General features: G+C 46.6%; 1 protein-coding gene across 10 annotated transcripts in view; it reads left to right on the forward strand.

The window, feature by feature from the left end:
• The window catches only part of DOCK6 (dedicator of cytokinesis 6), a 79,827-nt gene that overhangs the window by 57,398 nt on the left and 5,364 nt on the right, over nucleotides 1-17,065 (forward strand). For 5 of the 10 annotated variants that reach the window (XM_075206735.1, XM_075206737.1, XM_075206736.1 and 2 more), the window contains 15 exons: nucleotides 423-574; nucleotides 855-1,037; nucleotides 5,428-5,554; nucleotides 5,771-5,855; nucleotides 8,860-8,956; nucleotides 9,203-9,337; nucleotides 9,494-9,646; nucleotides 10,553-10,711; nucleotides 11,324-11,424; nucleotides 11,636-11,828; nucleotides 12,260-12,403; nucleotides 12,974-13,105; nucleotides 14,732-14,746; nucleotides 16,700-16,825; nucleotides 16,975-17,064. In XM_075206735.1, the coding sequence (XP_075062836.1) occupies nucleotides 423-574; nucleotides 855-1,037; nucleotides 5,428-5,554; nucleotides 5,771-5,855; nucleotides 8,860-8,956; nucleotides 9,203-9,337; nucleotides 9,494-9,646; nucleotides 10,553-10,711; nucleotides 11,324-11,424; nucleotides 11,636-11,828; nucleotides 12,260-12,403; nucleotides 12,974-13,105; nucleotides 14,732-14,746; nucleotides 16,700-16,825; nucleotides 16,975-17,064 (1,892 nt within the window). Of the gene's footprint in view, nucleotides 1-422; nucleotides 575-854; nucleotides 1,038-5,427; nucleotides 5,555-5,770; nucleotides 5,856-8,859; nucleotides 8,957-9,202; nucleotides 9,338-9,493; nucleotides 9,647-10,552; nucleotides 10,712-11,323; nucleotides 11,425-11,635; nucleotides 11,829-12,259; nucleotides 12,404-12,973; nucleotides 13,106-13,418; nucleotides 14,441-14,731; nucleotides 14,747-16,699; nucleotides 16,826-16,974; nucleotide 17,065 lie in introns of those variants that run through there. The other 5 variants (XM_075206738.1, XM_075206742.1, XM_075206744.1 and 2 more) reach the window with 3 other exon arrangements.

Here is a 17,065-nt window from a genome sequence, read left to right on the forward strand (position 1 = left end):
ATACATGTATGAAATTCGATGCACAGGTACTGTAAGGTTAACCGTTAGCAACCAATGACACAACAAAATCTGATACGGGTTACTGTGTATTTAAAGGGGAACTCTACCTTCAGAGGATTCTGTTGTCCAGGCAGATATATTTGTTTTGTTCATAGCTATAACAACTCATAGAAGAGAGACTTTAAGGCGTGAGGTTCAAAGCGCTGTGCGTCAGTGCACTGCCTCATGGGAGAACTGTAGCTTCAGTCCAATCAGGAACCACTTTCACTTTCTTATTCCTCTCCATTGAGGTTGGAATCCACCCAAATGATATAGAGTACAAGTCTCTCTTTCTGTGCTGCCTTGTAAATAGACCTCCGTCCCCTCTTTAATATACCGGGCCTTTGTGTGACTCTTCTGACGCCACAATCCTCCTTTCTTAGCAGAGCCACATATACAGAGGATCCGCCATGCCTCTATGGCAGATGAAGTGGACTCGGACGGAGGAACAATCAGTCAAACGGTTGCCATGGCAATAGCGGGGTCCCCGTTGCCTACAGTGCAGAAGACCACAAGCTTCCCTCTCCCATCAGCTGTGAGTGAAGAATCCCCCACATTTCCCCTCTCTCTCTGTTCTTTATGTTCCATTCACATTTTCCATGATCGCTTTTATGCAGCAACAGTTGATCTTTCTGTAAGGACTAAAGAGTCAAGTAGAAAAATGTTTGCTAATGAATTGATCTGGGGGTCCGATAAAGAAAACATCACGGCACCAGTGCCAGCCTGAACTTCGCACAGTTACATTTGTATTTATACATTTTGCTATCAGATATCTTCACCACGAGTCAGTGCTTTACCTTCTTCACTCTCCCCAGCCTATGCGTACAGGTAGTGTTCTGTCTGCAGAGTCCAGCCGCAATCTCCTGGTGTGTGCACTGTGGGTACTGAAAAATGCTGAGCAAGACTGTCTGCACCGCTGGTTCTCCAGTCTGTCTATAACGCAGCTCACACGGCTCCTGGAACTGCTAAGTCTGTGTGTGTCCTGCTTCCAGTACAAGGTGAGGCTCACTGCTTCATATTGAGACTGTACTTCTAGTACAATGTAACTGTGTGTGTGTGTCCTGCTTCCAGTACAAGGTGAGGGTCACTGCTTCATACTGAGACTCTACTTCTAGTACAATGTAACTGTGTGTGTGTGTCCTGCTTCCAGTACACGGTGAGGGTCACTGCTTCATACTGAGACTGTACTTCTTGTACAATGTAACTCTGTGTGTGTGTGTGTGTGTGTGTGTGTGTGTGTGTGTCCTGCTTCCAGTACAAGGTGGGGGTCACTGCTTCATACTGAGACTGTACTTCTAGTACAATGTAACTGTGTGTGCGTGTCCTGGTTCCAGTACAAGGTGGGGGTCACTGCTTCATACTGAGACTGTACTTCTAGTACAATGTAACTGTGTGTGCGTGCCCTGGTTCCAGTACAAGGTGAGGGTCACTGCTTCATACTGAGACTGTACTTCTAGTACAATGTAACTGTGTGTGTGTGTGTGTGTGTGTGTGTGTGTGTGTGTGTGTGTGTGTGTGTCCTGCTTCCAGTACACGGTGAGGGTCACTGCTTCATACTGAGACTGTACTTCTAGTACAATGTAACTGTGTGTGTGTGTGTCCTGGTTCCAGTACAAGGTGAGGGTCACTGCTTCATACTGAGACTGTACTTCTAGTACAATGTAACTGTGTGTGTGTGTGTCCGTGTCCTGCTTCCAGTACAAGGTGAGGCTCGCTGCTTCATACTGAGATTGTACTTCTAGTACAATGTAACTGTGTGTGTGTCCTGCTTCCAGTACAAGGTGAGGGTCACTGCTTCATACTGAGACTGTACTTCTAGTACAATGTAACTGTGTGTGTGTGTGTGTGTGTCCGTGTCCTGCTTCCAGTACAAGGTGAGGCTCGCTGCTTCATACTGAGATTGTACTTCTAGTACAATGTAACTGTGTGTGTGTCCTGCTTTCAGTACAAGGTGAGGCTCGCTGCTTCATACTGAGATTGTACTTCTAGTACAATGTAACTGTGTGTGTGTCCTGCTTCCAGTACAAGGTGAGGGTCACTGATTCATACTGAGACTGTACTTCTAGTACAATGTAACTGTGTGTGTGTCCTGGTTCCAGTACAAGGTGAGACTCACTGCTTCATACTGAGATTGTACTTCTAGTACAATGTAACTGTGTGTGTGTCCTGCTTCCAGTACAAGGTGAGGGTCACTGCTTCATACTGAGACTGTACTTCTACTACAATGTAACGGTGTGTGTGTGTGTGTCCTGCTTCCAGTACACGGTGAGGGTCACTGCTTCATACTGAGACTGTACTTCTAGTACAATGTAACTGTGTGTGTGTCCTGCTTCCAGTACAAGGTGAGGGTCACTGCTTCATACTGAGACTGTACTTCTAGTACAATGTAACTGTGTGTGTGTCCTGCTTCCAGTACACGGTGAGGGTCACTGCTTCATACTGAGACTGTACTTCTTGTACAATGTAACTGTGTGTGTGTGTCCTGCTTCCAGTACAAGGTGGGGGTCACTGCTTCATACTGAGACTGTACTTCTAGTACAATGTAACTGTGTGTGCGTGTCCTGGTTCCAGTACAAGGTGGGGGTCACTGCTTCATACTGAGACTGTACTTCTAGTACAATGTAACTGTGTGTGCGTGTCCTGGTTCCAGTACAAGGTGAGGGTCACTGCTTCATACTGAGACTGTACTTCTAGTACAATGTAACTGTGTGTGCGTGTCCTGGTTCCAGTACAAGGTGAGGGTCACTGCTTCATACTGAGACTGTACTTCTAGTACAATGTAACTGTGTGTGTGTGTGTCCTGGTTCCAGTACAAGGTGAGACTCACTGCTTCATACTGAGATTGTACTTCTAGTACAATGTAACTGTGTGTGTGTCCTGCTTCCAGTACAAGGTGAGGCTCTCACTGCTTCATACTGAGACTGTACTTCTAGTACAATGTAACTGTGTGTGTGTGTGTCCTGGTTCCAGTACAAGGTGAGGGTCACTGCTTCATACTGAGACTGTACTTCTAGTACAATGTAACTGTGTGTGTGTGTGTCCGTGTCCTGCTTCCAGTACAAGGTGAGGCTCGCTGCTTCATACTGAGATTGTACTTCTAGTACAATGTAACTGTGTGTGTGTCCTGCTTCCAGTACAAGGTGAGGGTCACTGCTTCATACTGAGACTGTACTTCTAGTACAATGTAACTGTGTGTGTGTGTGTGTGTCCGTGTCCTGCTTCCAGTACAAGGTGAGGCTCGCTGCTTCATACTGAGATTGTACTTCTAGTACAATGTAACTGTGTGTGTGTCCTGCTTTCAGTACAAGGTGAGGCAGCGCTGCTTCATACTGAGATTGTACTTCTAGTACAATGTAACTGTGTGTGTGTCCTGCTTCCAGTACAAGGTGAGGGTCACTGATTCATACTGAGACTGTACTTCTAGTACAATGTAACTGTGTGTGTGTCCTGGTTCCAGTACAAGGTGAGACTCACTGCTTCATACTGAGATTGTACTTCTAGTACAATGTAACTGTGTGTGTGTCCTGCTTCCAGTACAAGGTGAGGGTCACTGCTTCATACTGAGACTGTACTTCTACTACAATGTAACGGTGTGTGTGTGTGTGTCCTGCTTCCAGTACACGGTGAGGGTCACTGCTTCATACTGAGACTGTACTTCTAGTACAATGTAACTGTGTGTGTGTCCTGCTTCCAGTACAAGGTGAGGGTCACTGCTTCATACTGAGACTGTACTTCTAGTACAATGTAACTGTGTGTGTGTCCTGCTTCCAGTACACGGTGAGGGTCACTGCTTCATACTGAGACTGTACTTCTTGTACAATGTAACTGTGTGTGTGTGTCCTGCTTCCAGTACAAGGTGGGGGTCACTGCTTCATACTGAGACTGTACTTCTAGTACAATGTAACTGTGTGTGCGTGTCCTGGTTCCAGTACAAGGTGGGGGTCACTGCTTCATACTGAGACTGTACTTCTAGTACAATGTAACTGTGTGTGCGTGTCCTGGTTCCAGTACAAGGTGAGGGTCACTGCTTCATACTGAGACTGTACTTCTAGTACAATGTAACTGTGTGTGCGTGTCCTGGTTCCAGTACAAGGTGAGGGTCACTGCTTCATACTGAGACTGTACTTCTAGTACAATGTAACTGTGTGTGTGTGTGTCCTGGTTCCAGTACAAGGTGAGACTCACTGCTTCATACTGAGATTGTACTTCTAGTACAATGTAACTGTGTGTGTGTCCTGCTTCCAGTACAAGGTGAGGGTCACTGCTTCATACTGAGACTGTACTTCTAGTACAATGTAACTGTGTGTGTGTCCGTGTCCTGCTTCCAGTACAAGGTGAGGCTCGCTGCTTCATACTGAGATTGTACTTCTAGTACAATGTAACTGTGTGTGTGTCCTGCTTCCAGTACAAGGTGAGGCTCTCACTGCTTCATACTGAGACTGTACTTCTAGTACAATGTAACTGTGTGTGTGTGTGTCCTGCTTCCAGTACAAGGTGAGGGTCACTGCTTCATACTGAGACTGTACTTCTACTACAATGTAACGGTGTGTGTGTGTGTGTCCTGCTTCCAGTACAAGGTGAGGCTCGCTGCTTCATACTGAGATTGTACTTCTAGTACAATGTAACTGTGTGTGTGTGTGTGTCCTGCTTCCAGTACAAGGTGAGGGTCACTGCTTCATACTGAGACTGTACTTCTACTACAATGTAACGGTGTGTGTGTGTGTGTGTCCTGCTTCCAGTACACGGTGAGGGTCACTGCTTCATACTGAGACTGTACTTCTAGTACAATGTAACTGTGTGTGTGTCCTGCTTCCAGTACACGGTGAGGGTCACTGCTTCATACTGAGACTGTACTTCTTGTACAATGTAACTGTGTGTGTGTGTCCTGCTTCCAGTACAAGGTGGGGGTCACTGCTTCATACTGAGACTGTACTTCTAGTACAATGTAACTGTGTGTGCGTGTCCTGGTTCCAGTACAAGGTGAGGGTCACTGCTTCATACTGAGACTGTACTTCTAGTACAATGTAACTGTGTGTGCGTGTCCTGGTTCCAGTACAAGGTGAGGGTCACTGCTTCATACTGAGACTGTACTTCTAGTACAATGTAACTGTGTGTGTGTGTGTGTCCTGCTTCCAGTACAAGGTGAGGGTCACTGCTTCATACTGAGACTGTACTTCTACTACAATGTAACGGTGTGTGTGTGTGTGTGTCCTGCTTCCAGTACACGGTGAGGGTCACTGCTTCATACTGAGACTGTACTTCTACTACAATGTAACTGTGTGTGTGTCCTGCTTCATAATGAGGCTGATGACTCAATGATATACCAGTGCACATGATATGTTTTTACATTTGTGTCTTATCGCTATTTCTCCCACTTTCTTTCCCTAGGGTATGAAGGCATTTGAGCGTATAAACAGCCTGACATTTAAGAAGTCGCTTGATATGAAAGCCCGGCTGGAGGAGGCCATACTTGGGACTATCGGGGCCCGTCAAGACATGGTGAAACGTAGTCGAGGTGAGACCTAGCTGAGAAACCTCTCTCTACCTGTTTCCCCTCAGTGTTACAGTTTGCACAAATGAACTGGTTTTGGAAATGAGTAACTGACTATATGATTATCAATATCCCACCTCACAATAACTGTGGAAATTCTGTGACATAAGACTCCTGTTGGGAGCACAGTCAGTGTGGTCTTGTTTCACACCCTGGTCTCTCTCTCTGTCACCCTCACAGAACGCAGCCCATTTGGAAGCCAGGAGAACGTGCGATGGAGGAAAAATGTTACACAGTGGAGGCCAAACAGTGACAAAACAGAAAAGTGAGACCCTCTCTGATCTTTATACTGAATGATGGAGGGTATAGAACGGAACATGAAACATACTGGGAAATACTATTATTTGTGAGGAAACTGATATGAGAATATAAATAATTCTCCAAATAGAATGTGTGTGTTCCTTTTCTAAATACTTTTCTGACATTCGTTATATTTAATATTAGACAATGGCTATATACCTTACATTACCTCCCCTGCTCGCCCCTAAATCCTATTGTAATCTGAGCAGAGCCTGGTCAGGCAGTAGGTGGATGTAAGTAGAATGGGAGCAGACACCGCATGTTAGTGGCTATAATGTATGGCTGGTGTCTAATACTAAGTCGGGTATTCTATAAATGGGACAGTGAAACTGAAAGAACAAGTAGATAAATAATCCCTTTAAGCTAAATATATGGAGTTAATGTTTCATCTAAGACCATAAATTCCGGGACTCGCTAGCATCATAAACTGTGTGGGAGCGGGACTCACTAGCACCATAAGCTGTATGTGTGTGTGTGTGTGTGTGTGTGTGTGTGTGTGTGTGTGTGAGCGGGACTCACTAGCACCATAAACTGTGTGTGTGTGTGGGAGCGGGACTCACTAGCACCATAAACTGTGTGTGTGGGAGCGGGACTCGCTAGCACCATAAACTGTGTGTGTGTGGGAGCAGGACTCACTAGCACCATAAACTGTGTGTGGGAGCGGGACTCACTAGCACCATAAACTGTGTGTGGGAGCGGGACTCACTAGCACCATAAACTGTGTGTGTGTGGGAGCGGGACTCACTAGCACCATAAACTGTGTGTGTGGGAGCGGGACTCACTAGCACCATAAACTGTGTGTGGGAGCGGGACTCACTAGCACCATAAACTGTGTGTGGGAGCGGGACTCACTAGCACCATAAACTGTGTGTGTGTGGGAGCAGGACTCACTAGCACCATAAACTGTGTGTGGGAGCGGGACTCACTAGCACCATAAACTGTGTGTGTGTGTGGGAGCGGGACTCACTAGCACCATAAACTGTGTGTGTGGGAGCGGGACTCACTAGCACCATAAACTGTGTGTGTGTGTGTGTGGGAGCGGGACTCACTAGCACCATAAACTGTGTGTGTGTGTGTGTGTGTGGGAGCGGGACTCACTAGCACCATAAACTGTGTGTGTGTGTGGGAGCGGGACTCACTAGCACCATAAACTGTGTGTGTGTGTGTGTGTGGGAGCGGGACTCACTAGCACCATAAACTGTGTGTGTGTGTGGGAGCAGGACTCACTAGCACCATAAACTGTGTGTGGGAGCGGGACTCACTAGCACCATAAACTGTGTGTGGGAGCGGGACTCACTAGCACCATAAACTGTGTGTGTGTGGGAGCGGGACTCACTAGCACCATAAACTGTGTGTGTGGGAGCGGGACTCACTAGCACCATAAACTGTGTGTGGGAGCGGGACTCACTAGCACCATAAACTGTGTGTGGGAGCGGGACTCACTAGCACCATAAACTGTGTGTGTGTGGGAGCAGGACTCACTAGCACCATAAACTGTGTGTGGGAGCGGGACTCACTAGCACCATAAACTGTGTGTGTGTGGGAGCGGGACTCACTAGCACCATAAACTGTGTGTGTGGGAGCGGGACTCACTAGCACCATAAACTGTGTGTGTGTGTGGGAGCGGGACTCACTAGCACCATAAACTGTGTGTGTGTGTGTGTGTGGGAGCGGGACTCACTAGCACCATAAACTGTGTGTGTGTGTGTGTGGGAGCGGGACTCACTAGCACCATAAACTGTGTGTGGGAGCGGGACTCGCTAGCACCATAAACTGTGTGTGGGAGCGGGACTCGCTAGCACCATAAACTGTGAGTTTATGGTGCTAGCGAGTCCCGCTCCCACACACACAGTTTATGGTGCTAGCGAGTCCCGCTCCCACACACAGTTTATGGTGCTAGCGAGTCCCGCTCCCACACAGTGTGTGGGAGCGGGACTCGCTAGCACCATAAACTGTGTGTGTGGGAGCGGGACTCGCTAGCACCATAAACTGTGTGTGTGAGCGGGACTCACTAGCCCCATAAACTGTGTGTGTGTGTTTGGGAGCGGGACTCACTAGCACCATAAACTGTGTGTGTGTTTGGGAGCGGGACTCACTAGCACCATAAACTGTGTGTGTGTGTGTGAGCGGGACTCACTAGCACCATAAACTGTGTGTTTGGGAGCGGGACTCACTAGCACCATAAACTGTGTGTGTGTGGGAGCGGGACTCACTAGCACCATAAACTGTGTGTGTGTGTGGGAGCAGGACTCGCTAGCACCATAAACTGTGTGTGTGGGAGCGGGACTCGCTAGCACCATAAACTGTGTGTGTGAGCGGGACTCACTAGCCCCATAAACTGTGTGTGTGTGTTTGGGAGCGGGACTCACTAGCACCATAAACTGTGTGTGTGTTTGGGAGCGGGACTCACTAGCACCATAAACTGTGTGTGTGTGTGTGTGTGTGAGCGGGACTCACTAGCACCATAAACTGTGTGTTTGGGAGCGGGACTCACTAGCACCATAAACTGTGTGTGTGTGGGAGCGGGACTCACTAGCACCATAAACTGTGTGTGTGTGTGGGAGCGGGACTCACTAGCGCCATAAACTGTGTGTGTGTGGGAGCGGGACTCACTAGCACCATAAACTGTGTGTGTGTGTGTGTGTGTGAGAGCGGGACTCGCTAGCGCCATAAACTGTGTGTGTGTGTGAGTGGGATTCGCTAGCGCCATAAACTGTGTGTGAGCGGGACTCGCTAGCGCCATAAACTGTAGACTGTGATGTGTTTTTCTTATTCGATCACCTCTAGGTGCCTGTAACATGTTTTCATGGTTGCACTATTTGTGAGCAGATAGGTTGCTCTTCTCCCTGCATGGAAATAGGAAACTAGATATCCTGGAAAACTACCCTTATGTTCCTAGGAGATTGCTGTTGAGAAACTTCCTTACCGTTCACAACGCACTAGGCCTCAGTATCCTTGTCTAATTTCAGGACACAAGCAGAGCGAGAACTTGAGGTCACAGTGGACGGAAACATGGCAACTGAGGCCAATCTAGTGGTGCTGGACACACTGGAGATCATTGTTGAGGTAAGATATGACCTTGGAAATATGGCTTCTGCTTACCTTACAGCAGTGTTGGCTAATCCAGGTGTTGTGAAACTACAAGTCCAAGCATGCTTTGCCAATATATAGCAGCTTATTGCTGGAAGGGTATTCTGGGACTTGTAGCTTCACAAGACCTAGAGTGTCACAGGTTAGCCAATACTGCCCTACAGCGTCACACTGATACCCAGACAGCAGAGCTTTCTACTTATCTATGTCTATTTCCTGTAGACAGTCATGATGTCGGAGATGAAGGAAAGCATTCTGGGGGGAGTCCTGAAAGTCCTGCTACACAGCATGGGCTTCAACCAGAGTGCCTTGTACCTGCAGCACTGCTTCACTAGCCAGAGGGCGCTGGTGTGCAAGGTGAGCGTGTAGGCTTAGTGTGTGTCCATTTCCACCGTCTTACCTACCCATAATTCTTCCTCCGCTCCCTGTCTCTATTATTTTCAATATATTTGAGCTGCCTCTCAAAGCTGTGTCCCTGTCTTTTTTCGTGACCCCCATCTCCCCCCTGCTCAGTTCCCGGAGATGCTGTTTGAGGACGACACCGAACTGTGCTCCGATCTCTGTCTCCGCCTCCTGCGCCACTGCAGCAGCTGTATCAGCAGCGTGCGCACACAAGCCAGCGCCTCCCTCTACCTCCTCATGAGGCAGAACTTTGAGATTGGGAACGTAAGTTATAGAAACCAGTGATGGATCTCTGCTTGGGTTTGTCGCCTGTATTGTGATGTACTCCTCGTGCTGTTAGTCACTTAACGCCGGTTCTGACATCCGGTGAGCTGCCTGTTTTGAAACATTTTTATTTTAGACTCTATTTTTAGTTCTTGTTTTAAAGTTAATCGTAAAGATGACACACATTTGTGCAGCTTGAGATCTAGTGTAGAGATGGGCATGTAGCAAGACAATCATAATCGCCAGTCCCAACACTCTTACCGCTTTATGTAGGCGAACTATTCACGTCTCACGGCTAACCTATGCCAGGACTTGTGTAATTCAAATTAAAACTCCGCTCAAATGGGTGAGCTTAAGTTGTGTCTGCTTGACCTTATTGTACTGCCCTTGTACTGCCCGTGCCCTTATTGTACTGCCCTTGTACGTTAACGCCCCTCATCCTCCAAAGGACCACAAGTGTAATATACGAGCAACGCTAAATACAGACGCGTGCTGTGCACACCCTCGATTTTTGCATCTTTGCACCAAGACACATTTGCCCGTCGCTCTAAATCAGGCCTTGATTGCTATAAACTAAATGAGGCCAATTTTCATATTCTATAGTAATGTCATTTTGTATGAGCTTCCATTCGTCATTAAAACCATGCAGAAAGTACATGTGTGTGCGCACAAGTCTCCTGTGCACCCTACACGTGCACATATATGTGACAGTGATGTGACTGCCACCGGAGCAGCCCACACAGCTGTTCTGTGATTGACATAACTGGCGCACATACGCCATGTGGTCTTCGTCCCACTAGAACGTGACCTAGAGAAGAAGAAGCTGTAAGTTTGTGGTGGTCGGTGAGGTCTCGTTGTTCCACCAGGTGGTGTCAGGATAATTTTTTATTTGTCTTCCTGGGTCAGAATTTCGCCCGTGTGAAGATGCAGGTTACTATGTCCCTGTCGTCGTTAGTGGGGACCTCTCAGAAGTTCAATGAGGAGCACCTGCGGCGATCCCTGAAGACCATCCTGACCTACTCTGAGGAGGACCTAGAGCTGAGGGACACCACCTTCCCAGAGCAAGTAATGACAGAGGCATTCACTACATACTGTATAACTATCACATCCTTATTGTCATGTTACAGCGCTCTTCCCTTTTTACTGTTGGGTGGTGGTATTATTATTATTATTATTATTATTATTATTATTATTATTATTATTATTATGTAGATTGATGGTTTCCTGTTGTCAGCACACAGTGGAGGCAGCTATTTTGTGTCTTCATCCAACAGTCATGAGAGTACAGCCTAACAGTTCACTAGGAATTAGTGTCATTACTGAAGCCCAAGGCATGGAGTGATTTTATTGGCTGCTTTCTCCTGTTGGTTCGGCTTACACACTGGCTGCCTCGCCTGCACAGTCGGTCATCGCGCTGTGAAGTGCAACCTATCTGGATGCAAAGAGGAGACAGCTAGCTGAAATCGGGGTCGTCCTAACAAACCAATACGTATATTGAAGAATCTGCAGCTTTATTGTAGGGTGATTGGAATTAGAATGTTCAATGTTGGCGTTCTGCAGAATACTGAGTGTTCTAATTGTGCTGCAGAGCAGAGAAATGCTGAGTGATCAGGACATCAGAGGGTAGAGATCCATGATAGGTTTCCATGGGTCACACGCGCTTCTGCTGCTCTGCAGGTCCAGGATTTGGTATTTAATCTACACATGATCCTGACGGATACAGTGAAAATGAAGGAACACCAAGAAGACCCTGAGATGCTGATGGACCTAATGTACAGGTGAGAGTGATCTGCTGATATATAGATATAATATACCCCCCATTATCTCCCTGCTCTGTAAACCTTTATATATGACAATACAGCCTATCTGATTACCAGGAGCCGGTGGCCTCACAGTGTCTTAGAGATATCACCAGTGAAAGTCTCTTCTTGTGAATGTTCTACACATTATCTGGATACCATGTTTTGCATTTTCTATACATTGATTTAGGATTGCCAAAGGATACCAGAACTCCCCAGATCTGCGCCTGACATGGCTCCAGAACATGGCCGCCAAGCACACAGAGCGCGGGAACCACGCGGAGGCTGCACACTGCCTGGTGCACGGAGCTGCACTGGTATCGGAGTATCTCAGCATGCTTGAGGATGCCAGACACCTGCCGGTGGGGTGCGTCAGCTTCCAGGTACTTATATGTGAGCTGTCGCTCAGATTTTAAGTGTGTGTGTGTGTGTGTGTGTATGTATGCAGCACAATGGCTCAGTGGTTAGCACTTCTGCCTCACAGCACTGGGGTCATGAGTTCAATTCCCGACCATGGCCTTATCTGTGTGGAGTTTGTATGTTCTCCCTGTGTTTGCTGGGTTTCCTCCGGGTGCTCTGGTTTCCTCCCACACTCTAAAAACATACTGGTAGGTTAATTGGCTGCAATCAAATTGACCCTGGTCTCTCTCTGTCATCTGTCTGTGTATATTAGGGAATTTAGACTGTAATCTCCAATGGAGCAGGAACTGATGTGAGTGAGTTCTCAGTACAGCGCTGCGGAATTAGTGGCGCTATATAAATAAATGGCGATGATGATGATGTATATTTACTGTCTGCTGTCACATCCCGGTAGAGTATATCGTCCAATGTGCTGGAAGAGTCGGCGGTGTCAGATGACGTTGTGTCGCCAGATGAAGAAGGAATCTGTACTGGAAAATATTTCACAGAGGCCGGGCTGGTGGGCCAGTTGGAACAGGCGTGTGCTAGCTTCTCTATGGTGAGGAGACTGTGTGACGTATGTGTAATAATAATAATAACAGACATAGCCAGCATAGAGCCCTGGGCATTAATAGGATTTCGGGCCACATTTACTGCCCACCAAAGATCGCTCAGTCCAATTACAGCCTAAAAGTGCATCGGAGTCCAGCAAATACTCCATAAATTGTTGATTTAGTGATGTGGAAACCGCTGCCTCAGATACAGTTCCAGAATGTCTGTCCTCCATGTTTGCCCCTAGTGGATGGAGTCTTCATACCACAGTCGCTTCTGCAAAACGTGCTCCAAAAATCACCTCTGTCTCCAAGTCACTGAGGTCCCTTCCTCTATCTGTAACAGACCGAACAGGTTATGGATAGTCTACCATTTTTATCCTTGACCTGAAATATAATGGCATGGCAATTACTTAAGTAACCCACGTGGAAGCTCTCGCTTTCAATGTTATTCTCATTGCCTCAATTGTTTCCATTATTTGTCTAGTTTCCTGTGTCTGTAGTGTTGTCTATGAGTGTGATGTTTTATGGCTGTTGCATATTTATAGAGTGTTTATGTTGTGTACTTGTCTCTCCAGGGTGGGTTGTTTGAGGCAGTGAACGAGGTCTATAAACTTCTCATTCCCATTTATGAAGCAAATCGGGACTACAAGAAGCTGGCTAGTGTTCACGGGAAGTTACAGGAGGCGTTTAACAAGATCACCAATCAGGTGCGTGACGGCTGCCTCCCCTCTACACCCTATTTACAGGGTCAAATCACAATGGAAATCCTACCCCGAGAGAGAACTCTAAGCCCAATAGTGTGTCTTACTTATACATAGATGTAGTGGAGGGTTGAAGGTCAGATCTGTACACCAGGCTCTTTAAATCAACTTCTGAAATGACACCACAAAGCACAGAGAACTCCCAAGGTCTGACAGACTTGGAGGGAGACATTTTTTTTGAAGTCTAAAATCAATTTGAAATGTCTAATGGTTTCTAATAAATTGGGTTCTATAAAGGACTTAAAAATGTGTTTTATAGAAATGAAAACCCTTTGACTGAAAAAGTCGACTTTATCGTAGAACCCACATGTAAGTGTGTGTATTTAATATAGAAAAATTCTGTTCTCAGATGTGCTTTTTAGACACAAATAAAGAGGAACTTTCAGATCTGCTCACATGTACATCACAATCCCTTGTGAAGTATTGATGCAAACCCTTTCATTGCTGTAAAATTGGTGTAGATTATCACTTTTATTTAATGGAGACTGCTGGGTGTGTTACAGTGTATTAATTTATGTGCGTCTCATTCTTTCTTTATCTGTATCTTATTCTCTATCCCCCCCCAAATCCTACTTAATTCATTTTCATACGGACACATCTAACTCCCATTTATACTCTGTAATCCCATCATTTTCCTCAATTCTTTCTTCTTTGATATCTTATACTTCACACACATTCCCTAATCTCTCCCGTTTTCTTTCCTTACTCGCTGCGGCGCCTGTGCTTGCCCTTACTCGCTGCGGCGCCTGTGCTTGCCCTTACTCGCTGCGGCGCCTGTGCTTGCCCTTACTCGCTGCGGCGCCTGTGCTTGCCCTTACCCGCTGCGGCGCCTGTGCTTGCCCTTACCCGCTGCGGCGCCTGTGCTTGCCCTTACTCGCTGCGGCGCCTGTGCTTGCCCTTACTCGCTGCGGCGCCTGTGCTTGACCTTACTCGCTGCGGCGCCTGTGCTTGCCCTTACCCGCTGCGGCGCCTGTGCTTGCCCTTACCCGCTGCGGCGCCTGTGCTTGCCCTTACCCGCTGCGGCGCCTGTGCTTGCCCTTACCCCTTACCCGCTGCGGCGCCTGTGCTTGCCCTTACCCCTTACCCGCTGCGGCGCCTGTGCTTGCCCTTACCCCTTACCCGCTGCGGCGCCTGTGCTTGCCCTTACCCCTTACCCTCTGCGGCGCCTGTGCTTCCATTTGCCCGTTGTGTTTCTGGCTCTCACCCTCTCTCCCCTTTCTCCCCCCTCTCTCTCCCCCGTTGTTTCTCTCTCCCGTGTGTGTGTGTCTCACTCTCCCTCTCTCTCCCTCTCCAGTTGTCTCTCTCTCTCCCGTTGTGTGTGTTTTTCTCTCTCCCTCTCTCTCCCGTTGTGTCTCTCTCCCGTTGTTGTTTCTTCTCTCTGTCTCTCTCTCTGTCTCTCTCTCTGTCTCTCTCTCTGTCTCTCTCTCTCTCTGTCTCTCTCTCTGTCTGTCTGTCTCTCTCTGTGTCTCTCTGTCTCTGTTTGTCTCTCTCTGTCTCTCCCCTGTTGTTTCTCTTCCTCTGACTGATCTTTTTTTTTTTTTTTCCTGTGTTTCTCCCTTTGCTCCCGAGCAGATCACAGGCTGGGAGGTAGGCAGTGTGAAAATTAACCAATTTTTCATGTGTTCACCTTGCTTTTCTTACCCATGATACCTTGCTGCACGGCAGCTAACTCTAACCATCTACTTATGCAGTAGGAGAGGCGATAGGTGCACTGTGACCCCGATGATAGACATGCACCATGTGTGCACATTACGTGCTGGCTCTATACATTATCCAGTATTGCCCGACATTCTCCACCCACTGACTGATAGCCAGTGGCTCCAGAACTGAACAGCTGAGTCCTAATGCATAATTAGACTGTGTTTCTGAAGAACCATGTTTGGCTTTGTATATGTGTGCACATCACACGAGTCTCTGTGTTTTATATGGGAAAGGGGTGCACACGTATGTTATAGCATGTTTTTCACATTTTTTATTTTTTTCCGTCAAGGTCATGTCTGTATTCTGTGCATGTGTGCACTTTTATATCCATGTATGTACAATGCACCCCCACAAGCTCCTTAACGCCAACAACCTATAACTTCCCTATTCTTTGTCTTAAAGTGTGCACCTCACACTATGTCGGCAGCCATTTTGTGGGCTCAAGCAATATTCAGTGTGTCGACAGCCATTTTATGGGCTCAAACAATATGTAGTCTATCAAATCCATATTCAGCCTATTCGATTAATGCAATTACATTATTAGGCTTCATGCTTACGAAGCAGTGTTCGGCCCACAAAATGGCTGGCTCCATCTTGTACACTTTATAGCTGGCCGCCCACGTTAATATCCGGCTGTCCAGCCTGATTGCCAAACATCCAGATCTGGGTACAGTTTAGCCACACAAATGGGTGGTTAAATTGGACAGAATCCACAATTTGGCAGTCGGGCTGATTAAACGCTGACCACACATACACAGTGATGGCCATTACCAGCCAGATGCATTACAGACGGGTTTCAGTAGTTTTCAGCCATCTTAAGTGCTTGATGGAGCAGACTGACTGGCAGAATTAACACGTGCGTGGCCAGCTTACATTAGACTTTGATTATTTTAACATTTTCTGTTTTCTTTTCCCCCTCCAACATTTGATCTTCCACTTGGAACTGGATTTACTGGTGAGTTTGAGAAACCTTGTGGTGATTGTTCTGCGCACAATCCCTCGTACCGACCATTTTGTTTTCTGCCTTTCTCTCATATGTCTGTACCAATTTGTTTATCTGATAAACATGTAATAACTTCTTTAGCAAACAGATTTATCTGTATTACTTTGCCTCCATTTTGTCATGGACTAATAAGCCAGATTTGATTTTTGTGCCTCATGAAATACATAGAGGTCAAACTGTCGTCTGGGAGATATGTCTGCTCCAGAACGTAGCAGGCTCTAGCCAAATTAAAGTTTCTCCATGTAACTAATTGAGGCAAACTGTTTGTTTTATTGACAATAATTAATTTATTGAGCCTAGGTTAGTTCAGTCTTATTGTCAAACTTATGTTCTGGAGCAGAAACATAACATATTGGTGAAATTGGTCAGATTGGTGTAATATACATATATTATCCACTTTACAGACCTCCTCCATTTGTCTGCACAAAATGACTATGGAAGCAGCCATTTTGTGACTCTTTTAACATCATGTTATTGAATAAGCTCTTGTATGTAAAAGCAATGAAGCACTGTAACCGATAGCAACCAATCATATCCACTGTTATTCTCTAGTGCAGGCAGATTAATAAGTTATCATCGTGTTGGTTGTTGCAGTGTTGGTATTCGTATTAATTGCTTCTTCATTCGCAACTACTTGTGTAGGATTCGTGGCCCTCTGTGGGTCAGATCATAATCTGTAGGGTGAAGTCACTAATTTCAGAGCAATGACTGTTCAGGGGGAATGTCTCAAAATATAACTACAGCCTTACACTGCCCCCTGCTGTCTTGGTCTGTCTCTGCAACCAGAATTCATTCCTTTTTATCTTCTGTAATATTCTTTCTGTGCAGAATCATAGCGGATGTTTGGGACATATTTTCGAGTAGGATTTTATGGATCTAAATTCGGGGACTTGGATGACCAAGAGTTCGTGTACAAAGAACCATCCATCACCAAACTGGCTGAGATCTCGCACCGCCTTGAGGTGAGAGAGGGAATTTGCAGTAGATGCTTGCTCTGTGTTTAGTGTGTGTGTGTGTGTGTGTGTGTGTGGTGATTAGAGTGCGGGAGAAGCAACATGCAGTATGTGTGTGATCTACAGGCTACATTAATGGTTCCACCCTCTGCTTCCAGGAGTTCTACACTGACCAGTTCGGAGAAGGGACAGTTCAGGTTGTAAAGGATTCAAATCATGTGGACAAAACTAAACTTGACCCAAACAAGG

The sequence above is a fragment of the Mixophyes fleayi genome, chromosome 4 (genome assembly GCF_038048845.1).
Source record: "Mixophyes fleayi isolate aMixFle1 chromosome 4, aMixFle1.hap1, whole genome shotgun sequence".
In the NCBI taxonomy this organism is placed as follows: Eukaryota; Metazoa; Chordata; class Amphibia; order Anura; family Limnodynastidae; genus Mixophyes; species Mixophyes fleayi.